At 40.2% G+C, this 23580-nt stretch overlaps 1 protein-coding gene across 6 annotated transcripts in view; it reads right to left on the reverse strand.

Annotated features, from left to right (window-relative positions):
• The window catches only part of LOC134141660 (protein O-mannosyl-transferase 2-like), a 38178-nt gene that overhangs the window by 13064 nt on the left and 1534 nt on the right, over positions 1–23580 (reverse strand). For 3 of the 6 annotated variants that reach the window (XR_009958689.1, XR_009958688.1, XM_062578012.1), the window contains exons 3-20: positions 23027–23131; positions 21996–22104; positions 21009–21117; positions 19010–19169; positions 16371–16477; positions 15317–15399; positions 14406–14515; positions 12205–12271; positions 11506–11578; positions 9706–9784; positions 8779–8930; positions 6946–7037; positions 5762–5838; positions 4533–4604; positions 3934–3993; positions 3628–3733; positions 1542–1682; positions 560–674 (exon numbers count right to left, since the gene is read on the reverse strand). Coding sequence is in view for 4 of the 6 variants with exons in the window: in XM_062578012.1 (XP_062433996.1) it covers positions 560–674; positions 1542–1682; positions 3628–3733; positions 3934–3993; positions 4533–4604; positions 5762–5838; positions 6946–7037; positions 8779–8930; positions 9706–9784; positions 11506–11578; positions 12205–12271; positions 14406–14515; positions 15317–15399; positions 16371–16477; positions 19010–19169; positions 21009–21117; positions 21996–22104; positions 23027–23131 (1817 nt within the window). In the remaining 2 variants the exon portion in view is untranslated. Of the gene's footprint in view, positions 1–559; positions 675–1500; positions 1683–2472; positions 2678–3627; positions 3734–3933; positions 3994–4532; positions 4605–5761; positions 5839–6945; positions 7038–8778; positions 8931–9705; positions 9785–11505; positions 11579–12204; positions 12272–14405; positions 14516–15316; positions 15400–16370; positions 16478–19009; positions 19170–21008; positions 21118–21995; positions 22105–23026; positions 23132–23580 lie in introns of those variants that run through there. The other 3 variants (XM_062578013.1, XM_062578014.1, XM_062578015.1) reach the window with 3 other exon arrangements.

Here is a 23580-nt window from a genome sequence, read left to right on the forward strand (position 1 = left end):
AATCCAAATACCCATCAGGGGCTAACTAACTGCAGAGTGTTCTGTCTCAAGAACACTGCAGATTAATCCATACAGGAGACCTCCAGGAACTTTGTTTTTAGGCTGCTATAAGCTCCACTAAGAAGCTAAACCCAATATACATGGTATGTAGCTTTACCACAGGTGGTACTTTCTCTTAGAAAGCAAAAGCTCTGGAGCAGAGTCAGCAGGGGAAACCGACAACTGTTCATCTGTATTTGAGGGATCTGACCCTATCTAGTATGGGAATAGAATCAGAAACCACTGAACTGTGGGTTCAGACAATAGCGTGTTCACGCTGAATAGTGGAGGAAAAGAATGAGATTCCCTGTAATAGATTTTTGAAAATCCATTACTGGGACACAAATCCTGAATGTAATGAAATATGAGCATTTAGAGTGCTTGCAGACTTGATGATGTCTGACAAGTTCAGTAGAGAAGAGAGGCAGAGACAAAGGCTAAGGATAATTAACAAGCACTAAGGGTTTCACTGAGACAGTGGCTGTAAAACTTTCAGGAAAGCTAAGCTTTCAGCACTCACCTGTATATGATGAGTACAAGCAGTACCAGGATCACCCCTCCATATACTTTTCTAGCTGTAGTGCTAGATGACAGGAACCCAGTACAGAACTTCAGTAGTGTGTCCCAGGTGATTCCTAGAAGGAAGCAGAAATCAGAAGCAATGCAGAGGCCAAAGAACAGAGCTGCTACATTCAGGCATAGACTGAGCTGATAAAGCTCTGTTGAAACCAGAGGATCTTCTCTACCTTTTAATTAATTTACCCTGTAAACCTTCAGAACTATACAGAATATTTTCTGTCAGCAGAAAGTTGTTTTTTCCCACCTTCTCATCAGAATGAATGGGAAAGAAATGGGTGCCCCAGCATGCTAACTAAGTTAGTATAAAATCACAGAAAAGGCTACCAGACTGAAGTATGAACAGAAGTGGGAGAAGCAAACAGAAGAGGGAAATAACTTGTATACAATTATACATAAGGACAGTGACACAGTGGAGAACAGAAATCAAATCTCTAAATTCAAATGCCCTAACTACTAGACATATTGCCTCTTCAGGGTGGTAACAAAAAAAACAAACAAACAAAAAAAAACAAACCAAAAAAAAAAAAAAAGACAATTTGGCACCTCAAGCTGCCTTGTGGGAAACATTTTAATCTAGCCATTTCATCAGTTCTGCGTAAGTATCAAGAAACATTTATCATTTCAAAACAGCATGCATAACACAAAAATACAGTGCATATGCAGACCTTGAGAGTAGGGCATTGATCCAATTGGTTTATCTCCCTCACAGCCAATAGAGGTAGCTCCTGGCAGTGTATTTGTTAGAGATCTATCCTGTTCACTTCTAGCAAACATAGTTTTCAAGCGTTCATAGTTTTCAAACACTATGCTCAAGCAAGCAGAAAACAAGCAAGCATAAAAATTTACAGTTTAGTCTTAATGTTCCATTTAACAGAATTTCACCTGTTTCTCTGCCTCTTCTTCTACCAATCTCCAGTATTTACCTGTCAACATGCTGGAAAAAAGCATGGCAGGGAAGTAGTGGTGAAAATAGAGAACTCGGCCCATCATAAAGAAAGGGAGATAATGAAGGAGCCAGCCCAGTGTAATCTGCCCTCCGCCACACAGCAAGACTTGGGACAGTTCTGGAACAAAATCAAACATGTTTCAGCAGAGAAAGCCTCAACTCCAGTTTCTCTTTGCATGCCCTAACACAGTAAGTAGTGTGTGAATGACAGTAAAATCAACAAGAATGATCTTTGCAGGAAGTTGTCTACTGGTCTGAAATTGTTCCAAGCTTCTACAGTATTCCAGCTGTATTCTTTATGCACTACAAATACTTCTCAGGGGAACAATTACTAGGAAAGATATACAAAGATACAAGTCTTGAGGGAGTACCAGGGGGTTGAGGGGTTGACCATAATCAATGTTAAAATCAAGCTTGCAGTTTCTCAGGATGTAGATTAGACTAAATAGGCTATTCCAGTTTCTAATATTTTTGGTTTTCTCTGCAATGAGATTAAGAGCCATCCAGATAACTACTTTGTCATCTTTCTCAGGAAAGGAATGTTGCCTACTGTTCAGAGCCTGGGAAAGGGACTGAGAGCTTTGCTGTCTGGCTGCAGCTTAGCCAATAACTCACTGTGTTACTGAATAGCTTCACTTCCCATTTAGAATTCATTTCCTGCACAGAGACCCACAAAATGAAGTAACCATTGACGTAAACTAGAACGGTCGAAGTATGATTTATTAGGCCTTGCGAAGAGCCCCACTGCCCAGGCACTGATGACAATAAAGAATTATTGCATCCGTTCTATCTACCATTTCATCGGTTCTGCATAAGTATCAGGAAACATTTATCATCTCAAAACAGCATGCGTAACACAAAAATACAGTGCGTAAGCAGACCTTGAGAGTAGGGCATTGATCCAATTGGTCTATCTCCCCTATAGCCAATAGGGCTAGCTTCTGACAGTGTATTTGTTAGGGATCTATCCTGTTCAATTTTAAACTACTTGAGATACAAAGCTCCCACTCTTTTCCTTGAAGAGATTGCTCTGTAACCTAGCTCAATGGTTTTCCACCCTTGGTGTACAGAGTCCTGACTTCCACACACTTCCAAGGCATCTGCAGAAAGCACCTATGAAAAGGAAACCTATTATCAGTAGCCTATGTGGGGTCAGTATCGCCATTAGAAGAAAAAAAAAAAAAATCTCTGAAGCCTGCAAATCAGAAGAAGGTAAAAGGTCTCTCTGCTTGAGACCAGTAGATCTCTGCATCAGGAAGGTTCCCCTAACATACACTCAATTGCCCTCTCCTACTAATACGTCCAGATCAAATACGTTCTTTCGAACAGATACGCATCCGTCATCACTGAACTGCAGTAATTAATGCAACTGACAGCAACTGTGTCCAACATCTTGGCTCTTGAGCAGTTCATGAACAATTCCCATGCTAGACTGTGTGATCAATCACAGAGTACAACTGGCATATGAGCTACTACTGACCAACCTTGTCTCCTGGAGGAAGCAATTCAGCAAGACCCTACTGAGACTTTCCTTTTTGGATCACCTTAGGCTGCCAGCCTCAGCAGTCCCACTCAGTACTCTCTAGCAAAGGAGTGGCAAGACTTCTGAGGAGCCACTGGTCCTACCTACCACCTGTAAGTCGCTCCTAGAGTTTGTCTCCTTTTCCGCTTTCTAAGTATGTGTCTCAGCGTCCCTGGTCACTTGAGGATTTCTGATGAAGTCTTACAGGCTTAGGAAATTTGGCAGTTCAACAGGTATGGTCTCTGCTATACAAGAAGCCAGATTTGTTAATCAGAGTGATTCTTTCTAGTATGAAACCCTTCCTTGATAATCACATCATCTCATAGCACACTTTCATAGAACTGATTAGCTTATCTTTTTGCACATAGTACTGTCTTGAGTGCATGTGTTTTTCAACATCCAGAAGCTTTAATACAACACATGAAAAGATCATTGTATGAAAAGACACAGGAGTCCTAAGGAAAGTTTTCTTGTAACAGGAAACTAGGATGTTTTAAGAGAGGATTCTGCAGTGCTGTAAGGATAGGAAAACTGGCCTCACCTTTGAGTTCAGATGTCAGCTGGACACCTCTCTTCAGGGCCACTGTGGCAGAAATTGCCATTAGAAGATACAAACCAATAGTGACGAGATTCAGCCACCAAATCACCTAAGTAGCAAAAAAGAGAGACTTGGGACTTTGGGCAGGGCTGGAAGTGGGAGTGAGCATGTCATGGAGAATGAAAAGCTACATGCAAGCGTAAGAACACAATGAGAGAGGCAGCCCAAAAGGAAGAAGAGAAAGAGAATCACTGTCACTAGTTAAAATTTGCTCAAGACATTGGCTTGGAATCTCCCTCTCCAACTTACCGGATTTCCCAGCAAATAAACTCGATAATCTGTCTCATTGACACCAGAAAAACGCAGGCCCTGAGGAGAGAGATTGACGTTAGTAAATTGGGTTGACATCAGTCCTTATTTATAACCATCTTTAACAGTGTCAAAGGTGAGACAAATTCCTTTCCATTTATCTTAGTCTGATTAAGAGGTGCTAGGCTTTTGAAGCATGGCAAAAGCTGTGAAAAGATAAGACGACTTAGAAATAGAGCCAGACTCTTCAGCAGTGTCCAGTGACGGGATGAGAAGCAACAGGCACAAACTACAAAACAGGAAGTTCTGTCTGAATATAAGAAAAAGGGTGGTGGTTTTTTTGTTTGCTTGTTTGTTCCTTTAAAGTATGAGGGTGAGTGATCACTAGAATAGGTTGCCCAGAGAGATTGTGGAGTCTCCATCTTTGGAAATATTCAAAAATGATCTGGGCATAGACCTGGACAACCTGCTCTAGGTGACCCTGCTTGAGCAGGAGGGTTGGGCTAGATGATCTCTACAGGTCCCTTCCAACTGCCACCTTTCTGTGATTCTGTGAAAAGCACCTGAAAACAGAAAAGAAAGTGAATTGATCAACACACCTGGTAGTTGATAGGCCAGTGCCAAGGTTTAGATGTAACTTCATTGTCCTTTGGTTTGAGGCCACTGTTTCCCTACAGAAAAGTCAAAATAAAATTGAAATGAGTGGGGCAGTTATGCTGCAAGGCCTGGCCAGACATGTTTGGGTACACAAATGTACATGAATATTCTTCCCGAGTAAAGGCTATTTTCTGACTACATGAACAGATCAACTTATGCAAGTGAAAACGTTACTTGGCTACTATTAGACGCATTATTCTCTCACTGCTCTTCTCTAGGTTTTCTGTCACTGAGGACACATGTTGCTTAAACAAGATCTTTGTTCGTTAAAAGGCTGACTACTTCAGCAGGCTTCCCTCCAATAAAAGCAAATAAACGTTTCAGAAAGATTATTTCTATGGAAACTCATGTTCGTACTTTCTCACCTGAAACAACGTTATCACTGGTTACCACAGAAATTATTAGCCTTAATAATGATTTGCTTGACTACCTTCTTTCTTTTGAAAATTCAAGAAGAGCTTTACAAACAATAACAAACAAAACCTTAGATTCCCCTCTCCAAATGGTAACATTCCCATTCTTCAGCTGAAGTAGTGAGGAGCTGGAAACAGAAGGGAAGTGGCCTAGATCACAGAGAACTAGAACATAGATCACATGGGAAGGACTACAAGAACAGTCCACCCTGAAAATATGAAATCCATTTCTTTTACAACTATCCTCAGGGATAAATAAAGAAGAGGAAAGCAGAGAATACAGTATCTAGATGAACTTTAGAAAAATTAACAGGACTTTTCCATTTTCAACTCAAACATTTTTTGTCCTTTCCATTTTTTGTCTGTTTACCTAATTTTGTGACTCTGACCACAGTAACATCTTCCTGCCTTACTCATTTAACTGCCTTATTCCTTTAACTTTAACTAGCCTTCCCGCAGGATAAGAAAAGTTTCAAATTCTCCTTTAAAGAAGGGAACTTAGCAACAAAAGGATTAAAGAACTAGACTGCAGCCAGATCACATTAACAGTAGAGCCAGATCAATTCCAGGGCTTCCAAGCTTTTAGAGTTTTAACTGTAAGACCATCCCTTTCTCTAAGCACAAATCCAAGTAGGTTGCTGTGGCATATAAGTCTTGCCCTACCTTGAAGTCATCACCCCAAAATCTCAGAAATTATGTTTCTTTTTAATGAAAGAGAGGAGGAAGAAAATAATAATCTAGAATTAATACTCTCTTACCCGGATCATAACCATATGGGATTCTAGCAGAATTTCTACAAAAGAGGGCTTCAAAACATCCAGGCTGATATTGGGCACTTCAGAAAAAGAGAGAAAAGTAGATTAGAAATCTGTATTTTTTACTTCAATTTAACTCATGCATAATAAACTCTGTCCTCCTGTGACAAATCTGCTTCTAGTACCTCTTTTAATTCCCTACACAATTCAATCATATTCTAAACACAGAGGCTTGCAGTCAAAAAAGCATCCCCCAGTGAATTTCACAACGAATTCACTCCTTGATTTCCTACCTTTCTTTCAGGAGCAAGAGAAGTAGATAAAACTCCCCCAAATAAGTGGATTTCTGCTTCAAGCTGAAATTACAGCCTAGCTGTTCATAAACTGCTGTTTATCCATAGATGAGCCATGAGTGGAAATACGAAAGACAAGACAACAATAGAGGAGATTCTACCACGTAAACAGCCCAGGATTGCTTTATTTTGGTTTGCATACAGTGGCTCTGAAAGGCTGAAAAGCACTAGGTATTTTTAAAAACTGCAGATTAAGCTCAAGTTATCTGCAATTCATGAGATGAAAATTACATCAGATATTCAGACTAAATGAGGCTCTGACACATATCAACTCCCGGATGAGGCTGGAAGGTCCATCTGTTATAACTGGCATGCTTAGTTCTTCCCTAGCCCCTGTCATATTTCCACTATCTATTACTTGTCATTTAACAAAGTCGTCATTTAACATGCCCCTCCAGAAGTGAAGGAAAAAAATACAGCAAAATAGGGTGCAACCTAACTTTTTAATAAAAATCATTAAAATATATACAACATACTCATATCAATCACAATAATCCCTGCAATTACAACAATGGTGTTAAAATAATAGCCTGTACCACAGCATCTGCAAAACTTCTCCTTTTGTTATTCATGAATACCTCAAAATCCTTGAAAAAAAGATCTTTATACTTCTACTACACTTGAAACACTATCACCAGTTTACAGTACAAACACTGAAGAAGAATAAGGCCATGCATCTCTGAACAACTGGCCCAAGTTCAGCAGGTTCAAACTGGAGCTGAGAAAGCAGGCACAAATTCCAAACACTAAAGTCCAGTTTTCACCATCTCTTCCCTTATCTCTTCCCTTAAGAGCAAGCCATGATGCACCCAGAAAGGGAAATAGATCACTCACACTTAGGGTTAATATGGTCTTCAACATTCCAGAGGGAATTTGGAGTCTCCTTCAGATATGGCGTGCAGGTAACTTCTACTTGTTCCCAGCCCCTGAGGAACAGCAGGGCAGTTAGTCACCACCTCACAAAAAGTCACACAGTATTTCCGGTTCATGTCTGACCCCCCACCCCCACCCCATTTAGTCTCATTCTTCCCCTTAACACCTAAAACACTTCTCAACCTTTTTTTCTTACATACTCAGGTGTCCTGCTCTAGCAGTATGTAGAAACTGGAACAGACCTGCAGGGCAGCCAACATCAAAATTTTACTAAACATATGAGACCACATACCTAAACTTAGGTGCCTAAAGCCAAATACCTACACATAAGAGCACACATAAGCTGTCTGATTTTCAAAGAAGCTGCACATCAACAATCAGCATCTGCTACGAGTCAACCCTTATAGTCTCTCCAGAAAAAAGCTGTCATCACTACTTTAAGTCAATTCATGCCTAAAGCAATTCTACTACAAAAACAAAGGAATGACTTTAGAGGATCCCATCAACTGTTCATTTAGTCTGTTACCTTATTTCTAGCAGTGGGCACATTTTGGGAAGAAATGGAGCAGATTCTGCAGCAATGTGAAAGATCAATCAGGAATTTTCTGCCAATCATCACTTAGCAGGTGATCTCAGTTTTCTGAAGGACAAGGATTACTCCCCTTTAAATTCTTTTCAAAAATATGTAAAAATTCAACCTAATCTAACCATCATTATTCCCAGTTACCAGTATTTTACCTGAGCTCTTAATGTCCACAACATTTTGCGGCAATGACTTTCATCCACAGGGTAGGTTTGCGTCAGGAAAAAACATGATCCTTTCTTGAGCACTGTCATCAGACTCAGTGGTTTGTTTTTTTGCTTTATTGTTTTGTTTCACCCACAAGCGCAGGCTTATTGGAAATAAACAAAATACACTTGCATTCTTGACCAGGCAATCACCAGCAAAGATATCTGCCTGCACTCACTATGATTCAGCTTCCATGGGCTTTCTTGAAAGTCCTTTTTACCATCACACAGTGAAAGGAAAGCTAAGCTAGCAGTAACAGAGGCGGCTTTGGAAGCAGAAGTAACATTATTATACAAAACGCTGCTTCAGGATCCATATTAGTTTCCTACACAGTCCAGCTCCCCAGATACAATAGCTTGTTTGGCATTAGTCTGAATGGTTCTGCACATACTGTTTTATGATGAGTTTATACTCATACAACCTAAGCACATATTAAAATGCTCTCCCTGCTAGTATCAGCTTGTTACAGCTGCCCTTTCACCTCAGACGCTGCATATAGAAATGGCACAAGGTCTTCCAACTACAAAAGAAATTAGTATCAATATAAAGAAGTTTGGTGAATTATGAAATACAGCAGTATAAATTGCCTCAGTTTCTGGAAATTTTTGCAAGCCCCAATGATAAAATGGGCCTTCAAGAACTACTGCTTCATGTCTAGCATCCCCTCCCTGGACTTACTGGATGGCAAGATCTATGCTCATGCCATTCTGCCATTCTTGAATCTCTTGGTAAGGGGTACTAATTTTCCAGAGCTGCTGACCACCAGTTACTTTCACTGTAACAGACTACATGAACAGAGGTTAGGAAGTTCTGGGTTAGGTTATATGCTTAGAGCCTACTAGATCTTTAAAAGAATAATCAAATATAAACAAATGGATGAAAAGTGTTTTTTGCTTAGTTTAAAAGTACTACTGAGCAAAGGAACATTAAAAAAAATGATAAAGGATGAGGAACGTCAGCTGTCAGTTCAAAGCTTTTGATGGGAAGGATTACAAGCTATTTACCATTTTGGTAGAGTCTTTCCAGAAGAGCCCAATATGCAGCCTGTGGCTACATGAGTTAGCCGGATCTGACTCCGCAGGACTTTTATGAGCTTCCCAGTCTTTCTGCCCACCACTTCAATCTTCCAGAAATCATTGGAATCTCCTGTTCCATTCTATCATCCAAACACAGTATAAGAGACAAAAAAAAAAAAAAAAAAAAAAAAAAAAAAAAAAAAAAAAAAAAAAAAAAAAAAAAAAAGGAATGAGGCATAGCAAATAGGAACTTCCGAAACTCTAATGCTGGCACAGCTAAACTGAAGAACTCAGACTACCCTTGCTCAGAATTCACAAAACACATCCCCCATCAGGAAAAGATGATTCTAGACATCAGCAGCTACCAACAAACACAGCAGGTACCAGCAAATACAGTTTTATCTTGCTGATCTTAAGAATTTTTATATCAAATTCATGTTTGACTCCAGCTCAGAATTACGTTTTAAATGGGGGTGGCTTGGCTGCTTCACAGAAGCAGCTTAGGCAACAGCCCCTTGCCTTTGGAAATTCAGCCTAAAGCAGATCTCATTTTCATGATTCCAAATTCTGTCATCATTCTGTCAATAAAAGCCATTTGTCTATGTGATAAGGACGAACACAGAAAATAAGACTTCTCAGAGCAACTTCAAAGTTGCCCAGTTGGGCATTTAAGGAGGTGAATGCTGCCAAAGCTAGACTGGGAGTAATAGCTTAATTCTTTTCCTGACTGTGTTCACACTAAGTAGATCTTAAATACAAATGCACTATCTTATACTAAAACAGATTTTATTCCAGTCTAGCAGGTCCAAATCTATCACTCTGACTAACAACCTAAAAGCAGGAACAAATCCCCTTGGCAGGGTATGAACTCCCCCCAAAAGGAGGGGGGTTTGTTTCATCTTGCCATTCACTTACTATTCCATAGCCAGTGACCTGAAAATGCTTCCTTGTCAGGGGAGCCTCGTGCTGGTGACTGTGGAGATTTCTAGAAGTTCTGGAATGAAATTAAAAGTCAAGCCTGGTTTGGTTTTACGTCTTAGTCAATTTGTGATAAGAACTTTTGTTCGAGCTATTCAGAGAGAGCAGAGAGCGGTGAGCCTGCTGACCGCTGAATCCTGAGGCAGAGCAAGATGCAGCCGCAATGGTGTTGTGGTGCTTCCCACCACATGCCTCTGAACTTCTGCCACACTGGGCAGTGCTGGCAGAAAGGGAAAGCATGAATTAATCCAGTCCTCAAGCTATAATCCACCACCTCCAGATGGAAAAAGACATTGATTATCGTTTGCCACAGTTAGGAAAAAGAAAGCATTTAGCTGAAACTACACTGAGGTTTTGAGGGGGTTTTTTGTTTGTTTTTTGTTTTTTTTAATGAATAGCTAAAATGAGACTAACACTCCTGCTCTCGCAGGAAGCAAAACAAGTTCCTGACCTGTCTTGACTATCAGTTTTGCTTCTGAAGGAAAAGATTGTATCATTTAGTCAGACACAGACTTACTGAGGAGGGTGTCACTAGTCCCCATTAGTACCTGACATACTCCCTAAGGCTCGTGCTGCAGTAATCTAGCTTCTGCCCTAGCTGGGACTCCTAACTTAGAAAACCAAGAAAATCTGGCCATACCTAGGTCAGTCTATGGCTATGCGGTAGTTCTGACAACAGATGGTTGATTCTTAATAAAACCACGCAGATAGTGAGCCACTCCCACCAACAACTGCAGCAACAACTGCTTCCAGCCCTGCTTTACTTGCACAAAAACCCTCTGGTCCACACTGAATGCTGGTTTTATGCAAAGAGGCGATCACCATCCGCCAGATCTTTTCACCAGCACTGAGGTTTCTGGAATGGGAGATGAAACTGACCTCCCTTCAGCATGTGAGTAAAGATAGACCAATATTGCAAAATCAAGAATTTACAACCAACATTTTCACATATTTGGATGGTAAAATCCAAAATTCAAGGCATCACTTTTTTTTAAACCTTGAAATTCTTTTGGAAGCCTAAGTCATGATTTGTGAATGTGCAATATTGAGTGCAATAGGGCACAATTTCCAGATGTACATGTACAGAACTTCTGTTAAGCAATAAAAGTTCAGATAGCACAGGGCACTGCAGCATAGTGACATTAGACTAGATAAAGATTAAATATCAAGTCACTAGTGTTTCCCCTGTTTCCCTTCAGGTATTCACTGGAGAGGCAGAAGATACAAGCCAGTACTTTTCTTTGAAGTGTTTTACTGCTGTGATCTCAGTGTTGATAAAAACTTCAGGAGGCAGATACTGTCTGTATACATGGGAACAGGATACGTTCAGTATGTTGACAAAACCAGCCAGTCAATTCATCTAGCAAAGTGGGAGAGCAGGGACAAACAACACAATGAGGATTTTGAAATTGCTTATTTGCAGGAAAGTGGCCCTTAATATTGCACATCACACAGCTACACAAGTCTTTCAATGGGTGCTGGATGGGTTGTCTAAGCAGGCACATCTAATAAAGCTGTGTGGTTCTGTTAAAGGTTCCCCATTCCACAGACACCCACCAAAACACTGAGCCATAGAAAAAAAACTCCACAATCCCCTCACTGGAAATCCAGACACATAGACACATCTGTCATACAATCAGCTTGTTCTGATCTAACCATGAAGTCTTTGGTAGGTCAAGTGTGTCACCAGTTTTATTCAAACACTCACTCTCTTCACATCTCAGAATTCACTCTTACTCTTTATGTTCCAGGCGAATAATATCTCCATGCCTCACAAACTCCACAGGACTGGAGGGATCTAAAACATCTGCTGAAAGAAGGCAAATCAATTACATCAATGTGTTGACAAACAAATCAGTGTCTCAGAGAAAGTTTTGTGGGAGCACTCATGCCTCAGGCAGACCATAAACACGAGGCAAACTCACTCGTGTGGTGGGCTTGCTCCAGTCTAAAGACCATCTCTGAGGGCTATTCTGTACAACTGTGCAAAATCATGACCCAAAGCAGCACATACTGCCTTTAAATAAAGAGAATACGTGGCCAACCTAACTGAACAGCACAGCTATAATCTTTATTTCTTGGACTATGTCATGACACTTGCAATTTCTCCAGAAGCCACAGCCTCAGTAATAAATTCCATAAAATATTAACAGAGCTCAGATTAATTTTCTGTCTTTTATTTGCAGCCTAGCAACTGTATTGACCAGCTTAAAGTTGTCAATACGATCTTCAGCTGAGAAAAGCTTGTCTACTTCAGCTATGCAAACTGGAGAAAAAACAAAAAGCATTGATCAAGATGAAGCCAGATTCCCCTTGTTCTTCATCCTTTTCTTCCCCTCATACCAATGAAAGATCTTTTGCAGTAGGTGCACTCAGAATATTTAAGCAAAAAACTGAGGCAGCAGTTACAAAAGTCATTCTGCTGGTATTTGTTACCTGTATTTGAATCATGTTTCTTTATAATCCACATGTTATTCAAATCTTTATGCAAGTAGGCAGTGACCTGAAAACACAGTATAAATCATTTAATCGAACAAGAAAAAAGCTGGGCATAGTAAACATGCATTCATCAGCAAATCCAAGTCCTGAATAAATGCACTAACACAGAAAACCTAGGATGATTTTTATGATGTTGCCCCCTAGAAAGTCAGTAACTAGCCACTGCTTAATCCAGATCACCTTTTTTAGTCAAGGTATAGCCCATGCATTCATGATCACTACACTTGATATCATTCACACACACCATGAGTAGCAGCTTTCAACCATAGAGCTTGCCATCCTCTCACCCTACTTTGGAGGCTCCTTCTACAACAACAGGATACCCAAATGCAAACTTTTCGAATAATTACTGACTGGTACCAAAACCAGTTGATGAAAACAGCACTAGCTTTATGGACAGGTAATATTAGTAGAGATTTAGGACAGGAGGCTGCCTGTGGCAACCATAATATTTCAGCCAAAAGATCCAAGCAAAGTAAGGGGGATACAGGGATCAACTGTTAAAGCAGCATGTGCTACCCAGAGGGTTAATTTTCACCTGCCTGCTCAGCCTCACACAGAATAACTGCTCTCTTGCTAGCAGGGGAGCATCTGGCCAGAGTGTGCTGCCACCAAAGGCAACCCTCCTGAGCAGCAGAAGGAAACGTACACACTTGTCACACACTCCCCTTCCAGCTGCAGCTAAAGCAAGCCCAGCTCTCAGGGATCCCATTCCAGTCCCAGACCTGTGCCTCCCACTCAGGTGGGAGCAGAAGGCCCCAGGAGTATGTAAGATGGAGCCAGAACATACAGGAGTGTCAGGGGCCGTGGGAGGGAAGGAGAAGCACAGGTGAAACTTCACACCCTGAGGTCATATTGTCAGGAGAGGAGATAAAGGAGGAGGCAGAAGAAAACCCCTGCCTCCATCTTTTCCTTCTCAGTCTCCTGAAGTTCTCAGTTCCCTTCCCCTCTCCAAATCCCCAAAACTCTCCCAGCCTCCCATCTTCGTCCAACCTCAAGAATACATTGGGGGAGGGCGGTTGTCTCCACTCCTTTCTGCTTAGCCTCAGGGAAACTCTCATTAGCATCTTCCCTGCTTCTAGCATCATAAAGCATATTCTGCACTTGAATTCTGTCTATCCTTGAGCCAGTTCTGATAGTGCATCTCCACTTACAGTAATAAACATTAATGCCACATGAGAGTATTAGATCTTCTGGTTGGGAAGAACAGCAAGAAAAGAAGATTGAAGCAAAGATTTAATTTTTGAAAAGAAAGTCTTCCTCATAACAGAGATGGATTAAAATGGAGTTAAGCAAACAAACAAACATGTTTTGTCTGGCAACTTTCTTTCAAAAAGCTCAGAAAATTTTTAGACATTAATATGCAGACTGCAAAGTCTAACTGCAAAGTCTATTTTGGGAATGTTATCAAGCCTGCAAATACTGTTGAGGCTTAATGATGACAGACAAAACCAGGAAATTCATTTTATTTTTGTACTAGTTACTTAGTGATAATTACATGGTATCTGATTTTTACTTTGATCAACCAGTTAATCATTTATCAGAAGCCCTTGAAGAGTTCAGGTAGGCACCCTTCATTACAGCTAGCTTATGAATGTACAGAAGTATAATTTAATGAATAAAGCCTTACAAATACTCATGTGACAGCTCAGAAAAACAAGGCAAAAAAAGGGGAAGTAGTTAATAGAAGGTCAGAGGCCAATGGCACATATGAAAACAACCTTAGCACTCCTGTTGATTTTAATACACAGCAATGAATACTATAAGATAAAGCAGTAGATCTGTTTTACACATAAGTTTTGCAGCCTTCCTTGAGGTAACAGTTCCTTCATTATTTTAAGTCCTCTTGGCCTCCATCTACAGAGGGTAATCTTGCTACTATAATGAAGCCTCGCTACTGTATGTTATTCTTCTGGTGCAATAGTGGCAGGTTCTCTTGAAGCAACCTAGCTACTAAGGTTTCCAAGACAAAGGTAAAGATGTGGTCCTGAGAGGATACCAGATTGAGTATACACATAACTCCTGTCACAGCAGCATTTAATGCTAAGCACAATGGGAATGCAGCAGCAACAAAGGAAGCCAAGTAGGATAACAGAAGATGGCTGTAGTCAGAGGCAGTACTACAGCAATACACTAACCTGTTGCTGGCGGGCTCCTATGCCCTCTGGGTAGAGGTGCCAGTGTGAGTGAAGGTATCCCCCTGCCATCCGAAGGTTCTTCATTGTGACCACAGAACCATACGCCAAGTCTAAATGGGAAGGAAGAAGAAGCAAAGGCATAAGACAGCTCTCCTATAAGCATCTCCCCCAGCCAGCCTGCAGTGCTCTGATTAGGCATATATGTCCCAGTTTTATTTTTATGCAAGCTCACTTCCTGTTTCACACATTTTTAAGCTCCAAACAGCTTATCTTCCATCACCAATCACCATTCAGTAAAACTGATATATAAGCTTCAGTTGAAACATCTAAAATTCTACCAGCTAGTTTTAACATAAACAGAAGTGCTAGCTCTTTTGAATGCAATCTCAATAATGATTGAATGAATGAATAATGGCACCGCTTTCCATAACAGTATACAGCCAAATCAGAACATTATTGATTTTGAAAAGCATGCAACTAGTTTTAACCACCCCCAGTTCAGCTTCACATACACAAGAGGGAAGGCAGCAAGCTCTGTCAGCTATCAGGTAGTAGAGCTGGCACAATGGCTTTAGAAACCTTCCCTCACAGCCTCCCAGCACAAGTGGAACATCCAGGAGAACAGAGCCGATACTCTCCCAGCAGCACCTCTAGAGCAGAGAAATGCTCCAAACAAAAGACAAAACAGCATGACAAAAGCTACCAACGTGTTAAACACATTTAATGTTATTTTCAGCCTCCTCCTCTTCTGTAGATACATAAACTTGCAAAGGAACAGCATGGATCCGACTATGAGCACACAGCCATAATCTGCACTGTTCTGTTCTGACTCACAGGAGACCTTGTTTTATTTAAACGCACAGGTACATTGACAAAACTCATCAAAGCAGTTTATCCCCTTGGATACTCACACTCTGGAACAGAGATGTTATGAAGATTGTTCCCAATCAACTGGGACTGAAAGGCAGAACTGAAGAAACCATCCCCAGGCCCACTATAAAAGACAGCAAAGAATGTGAAAGTCAAAAGTCTGGCAAAACAGGTATACAAAGCTCTAACATGCATTACCAAATTGTTGCTACAGAAAGAAGAAGATAAGATCAGACACAGCCTCAGGAGAAGAATGACTGTGGCTCCTTCACGTGTACTTCTCATGTTGTGAATCACAGCAGAGGCTCACACTTACAAGCAATTGTCCAGAGATGCAAGGATTTGAGGTCACATAAATGCAAGTCTTCTGAAAGTGTACAAAGCACTATCAACCATCTTTTGAGATGTTGTTTTTATAACAAATAAACTTGACTCACTATCATGTTGGGTACAGCAAAACCTCACTCTGTGGCCCTTAAGTCCTGCTTCTAGTAAGAAACTAGTGATAAGACTTAACAATCTGGAAAACATCAGATTAATTATGTTCTTTTTTATGTTGAAATGCTTATTCACCTCACTTTTTTATGATGGCATATGTATCATTACTTAGCCACTAATCATTATTTAGCTATTTTACTATCTGTTATGCTCTTTCCAGATAGACATAATCCATTAGCTGCAGGCATTCAGAACAGAGCCCACCCTTTGCTAACACTCAGACTATTTTTTAATATGAGTCAAAACATTTTTCAGGAATGCAATGCTTAAAACAAACAACCAAAAAAACAAAACAAAACAAACAAACAAACAAACACACAGAGGGGTTGAGCCATTTCCAAGTCCAGGAAAGAGAGAAGAGAAAGGAGACAGGATGCTGGTTGGCATGTCAGAAAGTCTCTAGCTCCAACCCTGTTTCATTGCCAGCTTGGCCAGAGCCTTCCTCTGAGAAAAATGTAGTAGTCTGGGAAGGGAACTAATCAAAGACACAGCTTGTGGCTGTGCTTCTGACACCGAAAATGGAGAAATCCATAATCAACGACCTTTAATACAAGGCAGAGACAGGTGATTCTTCTGGAGAAAACATCTGAGAAATACCTTTTATTTAAAACTGCAAAATGAACTGCAAACATAGCTGTGTAGAGGGCAAGCGGGAGCAGGATGAGGCAGAGCACTCGAGCCAGTAAATGCTTTCCAAACATGACCTGTAACAAACATAACTTGGATCAAACAGTGTAGCTGCAGAAACAACTCGCGCTCCTTACTTAACCAGACTGAGTAGCAGTCCTATGGCAAGAGTCTGCTGCACCTAGCAAGTTGCAAAATTACTTTAAAGGCTTAGAGAGAGGTAAAAGGCAAGGCAGACCTTATTGCCCATCTACAAAATCTGAATTTGGGGTTCCTCAAAATTTCAGGGACATAGGAAGAAGACAAAAAAAGGTAATGGTAAGTTTTAATTTTTCAAAATGTCATACATCCCTAACTATTGCAAAAAGAGCTTCACGCTTCTCATTTATAATCCCTTGAAAAAGAGGAACATACACTTTAACTTGTTTATAACAACAGTACAGGTCTTGAGACCAAATCACAGCATGGAGATGGCTTCCAGAATAGCAAATATCAAAAGTGAGCAAAACGGAAAATGAAAGCATAAGGGCACAAGCTCTAGCTATATCTATCTATCTATAGATAGATAAAGTGTTTCCCCAGCAAGTGTCCCTTGCAGATGTGAATGTAACAAGGACTTCTTGGGGACCTAGGTATGCTTCATTCAGAGACAGCAGGTCACTTAGCAAGGATGTTCCCACATTTTGTTGCTGCTCCTCAGCCACAAGTTACAGAAAAGTCAGGAGCAAAACTTGTGAGTGTTTCAGCTTCCTCAACACAAAAGCAGAGCACTTGACTTAAACCACTGAGGGAGGTGGTTTGCACACTGATGCCCAGGATGTGATTACATGCCTCTATACCACTGACCCTTCTAGTAGTAGAGCAAATAATGTAAAGTACAGGATGGATAACAGCTGTGGGAAAGGAAAACACCTGAAACTACAACAGTTGTTTGTGGAATGTCTGCATCTAACTCTAAGGCTGGCAAAAACAAGTTTACTTGCTATCTTCTGTACGTTGTTTTTACATGGTACCCATCACACAATTATTAGGCTAATCATCCTCCAACCCTTAATATCAGATCAAATGATTTTGGAACTAATGGAAAAGGAGCTGGACATTACAGAACTGAGGAGGAAAATTGCAGCCACCTAACTGTAGGCAAGGCTCTGAACCCACTTAAGTCAACAGAAAAGACCAGTTGCTCAGCCCATGTACTTGAACTGAACACTTTTCAGAAACAGCTGTGTGCAGCACTTACACAGGACACTTGCAAAAAAAGCTGATTCTATGACACATAACCAAAATTATGCAGCATAGCAGCTAATCTCTAGTCCCTTACTCAAAATGACCACATTATCCTGTAGAAAGGATTTTTTACAACTACAGATTACAATGCAAAGTCAGAAGAAAATGCACATAAAGGACAGTATCGAGCAAAACAGAACAGTGAATCAGTCAGTATAAGCCAGGAATTCTAGAAATCAAATTAGTTCCAAAAACATTGCATGTAATATCAATCATGACTAGTTTCCTAAAAAACGCAGAGAGTAGCACAAATGAAATCACTCTGCAGCTGTCTGAAAGCTTAGACATGATGGATTTGTTCCATTTCAAATGCAACTAACTGATTCTGCTCAGGAAGTATTTCTCTGGAGCTGGAATGCTGCATCTTTACAGCCTATACTAATCCACATTAATCAGAGAAAACGAACCACACAGCAGAAATACAAAAAGTCCCCCCAAAACCCCGCTGTTTACCAGACAGAAGTAGGACAAAAACAGTAAGTGAAAGAAATAGAATTTTTAAGCTTCAGAAGAGGCTGAGACAAGAGGAGAACTGAACATCTTTTAAAAGATGTGCGTGAAGAAAATTTCTTTCTCTCCTAGCTGCAAGACAGCAAATGGCATATCAAAGTATTTCACTAAACAGCAGATTTCACAGCCCCCAAATAGAAGATGCAATATATTAGAAGAGAGCACCCAAATACACAAGCAAATTACTTAGAATTTGTAAGAACTAAACATGCATGAAATCGTGCAGGCCATAGCTGCCTGCACCCTAAAGATGGGTTATGAAGACTGTAAGTTTTAGAGTATGTCTATGACTCATGATGGACTATAGCATACTAGTGCTACACAGTAGTACAGTACATCTCTGTACTACTGGCAAAGCATAGTCTCAGCTTGCTCTGCTTCTGTGGACTACGTGCTGCAAGACATGCCTGTCTGCCAGCTAGCAGGTACTCCTCAGAAGGTCACATAACACTGTTTTGGACGTTTGACTTTGGGCCATCATACAGCCACCACTGACAAACATTTGTAGCTTAGCCTGAAATAAGATTCAGCCAACTGGAAAGGTAATAGTTTTTCTTGGGAAACAGCAACAATCCTTTTGCTTTTATGACAGTATATCCTGCTGATTTTTTTTTTTTTAATGGAAATAGTTTTTCCATTAAAAGCTTCATCTTTAATCATCATCATCCAGCTCAGATGCCCCTGTTTACTGCAGATAGGACACCATAGTTCGGCTGTTTTCATGGACGTCAAAAGCTAGGAGAATTACAAGGGCAACAGAAAGCAAAACAACAACAAAAAATACTTTACAAAGAGAAGCTTTAAACACTCACCAGTGATAGGCTGAGGTTCCCCAGCAAGTCCCAAAGATGGAAGACTGTGTTCAGGCCAACCAGTAGGACTACAAAAAGGCCTACAAACTTCACCCCCATTGCTCCAGCAAGGTTCACTCCAGTCAGGCTCAGCCAGAACCACCAGGAGGTGGAAAACGGCCTGCAGGACAGACAGAACAGGTCAGCTCATAAATGATGGCTTCATGCATGGACAACAAAAATCACAAAAGTAAACAGAAAATCAGCTACCCTCCAAAATTACATTCTTTCTTCTTCTCAGGGGTCCATGGAAATAGTAAGACAAGTTTTTTATTCATTTTAGAAGGATGAAAGGATATCCTTGATACAGAATTCAGAAGAGCCCCTCACTTAAGCCTGGGCAGCCCTAGATCTCCCTTTTAAGGAAGAGAATATAAACTAAAACTCTAGTGTGAAGAAAATAGCACATATAAAAGACCTGAAAGCAGAATTAGGAGTTTTGCTCCACAAAAAACAAACAGAAAAAACAATAACAAAAACCCACAAGCCTACATCAATTGGAGAACCAAAGGACATGGGAGAGGACAGAAGAAAGACAGCAGCCACCTTCTTTTCTAGTGGAGAACATCTATCCAAATCATAAACAAAAGCTTTGGCAAAAAGCAAATAAGTTACAAACTAAATTAAAATTAAAACACAGAGAAAAGACATGGGAAAATGTCAACAGGATTTAAAATCTTTCCCTGCTGACTTCTGATGCTATAGTGCTTATATTTTGACTAGACAAAATCCCCATGACCACCTACTAAGCAGTATCATAGATAGAGTTGGATATTAATTTACATAAAATTAACTACTAAGAGCTAAGCCTGTTTTCAAAGACACGAAAAATAAGATCAGGTCATGGTACATAGAGCTGCGTTATAAACTGATCAAACACTTCCCTTTACCATAGTGCCTGCACTCTCTGGAATGTGTGTTGTACAAAAGGGTCCCGATGGCGTTACACGACGTTGTGGGCTGAATTTTAGTCATGTCTGCTGCAGTCGTGCTAAGATTGGTATGATCAGTTCCTGTACATTTCATAGAATTGGTAAGGTTGGATGGGACCTCTGGAGATCATCTAGTCTAACCCTCAAACGAGTGGCCCACAAGGCGATCGAACCCACAACCTTGGCATTATTAGCACCACGCTCTAACCAACTGAGCTAAACCTAACCCGTTTAACAATGCAAAAAATAGTTCATATATAGCATAGCCTGCTAGGCTTTCTCATCTTCAGATCCTAGCTGCATTATGGGGAAACGACTCCGTAGCACCTAGCCATAGAAGCTTTTTGACATGTCCAAATACCTACAATCACTATTCTTCTCTGAGGTATTTGCTACAGAAATATCCAGACAACTCAGTTGTTTCATTCATAACCATCCTGGCAATATTTGCCTTAAATTTTTGAAATCAATTTCTTTAAATCCAACAAATTACACTATTTACCTCAGCCAGCAGGATTTTATAAACATTCACAGGATTACAGTCACAAATAAGTTGCATTTCTCTATCATGGAGACAAAGCAACTGGGTAAAGATGATATGTTAATAATTTTTCCATTAAAGATCAATGCCTTGGCCAGGCTACAGTCAGCTTCCATTCACACTCTTCTGACCTATGATGCCCTACACTAGCTTTCTTTCCTGTCAGGAAGTTTTAAAAAGCTTTAACACTCATTTCAAGATATGTAGTTCCATCAACATTAATTCTGCCGAAGTTTCCTTTCACACTCCATAACCTATTTAAGTCTTCTAGGTTACCTTAGCCATGACACTTTCTCCCTTGTTTCACAAACCTTTATATTGAAAATAACTCACCTCTACCATAAGCCATTTTCACCTCTAAATTTCCAGAAACAATCTAATTTCAGCCATTTACCCGCACTATCAAGTATGAAACAAAATCTGGCATTTTACCTCTGTGAAAGCTGAATGCCTATAGTTTAAAAAAAAAAAGTCATCTTTATCTTACCTATCTGCACAGCTGTTACATTTAACCATACTCAGAACAGCTCCCATGAGGAAAAACATCAGAATAGGGTCAAGCAGAATATATTGGGACAAAGTAATACAGCCCGTATCTGCAAACAGATGCACAACACTGTGAGAAAGGCTTGCAGTTACAAAGCAAATCTAATATTGAAGGAAGCCAGTTAACTCAGTGTAGTCAAGAGACTAGGAACAAGCACAATTTTTGAAATGGAAACAGGTTGAAAAAATTCAACTTCTAAGTGGGAAACAAATTTAAAAAAATTACAAAAAAAAAAAAAAAGATAGTACAACAATAGCAGAGAAGCACAACTTGGAAAGTACTGCTAACACATTCAGATGAAGAGTGTTACAGTCATCATGGATCTACCAACGGAAGTACCAGTATAGTACCAGAGGATGCTACAGAGGGTGGGGGAAAAAAAAAAGTAATTTTTCCAATGTTATCTATAAAATACAAACATGATTTGAGTATTTTAGATCCCAGTTAATCAAATCTGTGCAATTTGGCAAAACCATAATTTGAGCTAGCAATGCTAACTTCTTCGCTGTTGGCTCAGAAGCCTTATTCATTTCTTACCCTAAACCATGCCACAGTACTGCAGTAGGCTATTAAATACCCTATAACACATGCCACAGTACTGCAGTAGGCTATTAAATACCCTATAACACATATAGGAGATGTCAATATTTAACTAGCGGACAAAATTATTCCTGACCACATATCTTGTAAAGAATTATTAAAATTGAGGTGCAGTGAAGTGCTGGGGAAAAAAAGGAAAAAAAGAATTGTAAAATTATCTAGAGGATTGTCAGTTAAAAAGGCTCCTATAAAGCAGACTTGCTTGGCTTTTGGGAATCTCTCTTATTAGCCACAATATCTTCTGGCCAGGTAGTGACATGAGATTCCAAAAAATGAAATTCTCTGAACAACTAACCTGTTCTGTTCTGCAGTAGCAAGAACACCTACCAAAAATAAGGATGACAGATGTGAGTAAGGCTGCAGGCAGTGACTTGGACAGTTCCAGGACTGTGAGGTAGGCAAAGGGAACCAGGCAGGAGCCAAGAAATGCACAGAACTGCAGGAAAAGAAGATCATGGGAGATGTTACACCCCTTCCCAAGGTGAACATGCATGCATATCCCTTCCCTTCCTCCATCTGATACAACTACCAACAACAGGCAGCTTTGCAGGTGACTAAACTGGCTCACTACAAACATCAGACACAAGTCAAATGAGTAAAAATATTGTTAGAGAATGCCAGTTGCTTACTCTGTTCTTAAGAGATTTCAGTAACAACAGTTGGTCATGTTCTTTCTGACAGATATTTAGAAAAATATCTGTCAAACAGATGCAATACACATCTATCATACTTAGTCTAATATCAATTTAAGATACGGAGTGTGAGGGAAAATATGTGTATCACTCCTGCTAGGCACTAGAAATTGACCACTGTTTCTTCTTTTGAGTTGTTTTATCTGCTATTTAGGAAGACCAAGAGCCATAAGCCTGATATCAGCACCACCTAGGCTCCAGGTGGGGTATCACTCTGAACAATGGCATTTTTTCCCCATCAGCTCTTTTAGCTTTAGTGTCACTCGGAGTGGCAAACTGTAGGCAGCAGTGGATGCTAATGGCTTTCTTGAAATCCTTGGCTCTCGGCCATTAGAGACACCAATATGGCAGCCAGGCACACCAGGGTGAGCAGGAGCCCAAACTTAGAAGAGTACTTTCTGCAGGACAAGCAAGATATACAGCCCACAGAGACTAAGGAGTGCAGCCCTGCTAAGGAGTGATAAGAATTGGCCTCAGTTATCACTTTATATTCTCAACTAGTTTCTCACAGTCAGATATTAAGACGTACTAACACTTCTCTAAAGAACCTAGAGACATGACACAAAGCTTTGACTTCATCCAGTACAGCTGTACTTATGACATAGCAGTCTACGCTGTATAGCCAAGGAGAGCTAACAAGCTAGATACCAGCCTGTAAAGCCTTACCCCTCTCATTCCCACATAGCTGTGCTGTTCATATCTGTCCCCTGGCTTTTGGAAAGGAAATGTACCATCATATCCACTAAGATAGCCAGCAAGTCCAATCAGCATCTGGAGAGGTAAGGTGGAAAAAACCGGTCAGGGAAATCTCATTGGAAGAAGAACCCAAATGAACAGCAAAGAAGATTTTTATAGCAGTCAAATTTGAATCAGAGAATAACTATTGACTAATTCAGACACATCATCAAAACAAGAGTAAAGAGCTTATGTACAGAATTCATATACATACACACTGTCTTTTGTGTAAAGGCAAAGTCAGATGGGACCAAAGAGATTGCAGCTGCTGACTACAAAAATCACTGCAGGCTCAAGAGAAGTAACTGTGTGCAGGATTTAGTAGAGAGAATTCTGTCTGCAAGTTGTTCTCATAGCTCCCTATTCTGATAGATTAAAGAGTCTCAACCTGAAAGGAAGATAATCTTCCCAAGGCAAAAGGAAAGCATACAGATCAACACTTCAAAAAACTTCTTTTTTTGCTAGAACAAGATTTCAGTTACAGG

This window comes from Rhea pennata, chromosome 5, assembly GCF_028389875.1.
Source record: "Rhea pennata isolate bPtePen1 chromosome 5, bPtePen1.pri, whole genome shotgun sequence".
NCBI classification, from domain to species: domain Eukaryota; kingdom Metazoa; phylum Chordata; class Aves; order Rheiformes; family Rheidae; genus Rhea; species Rhea pennata.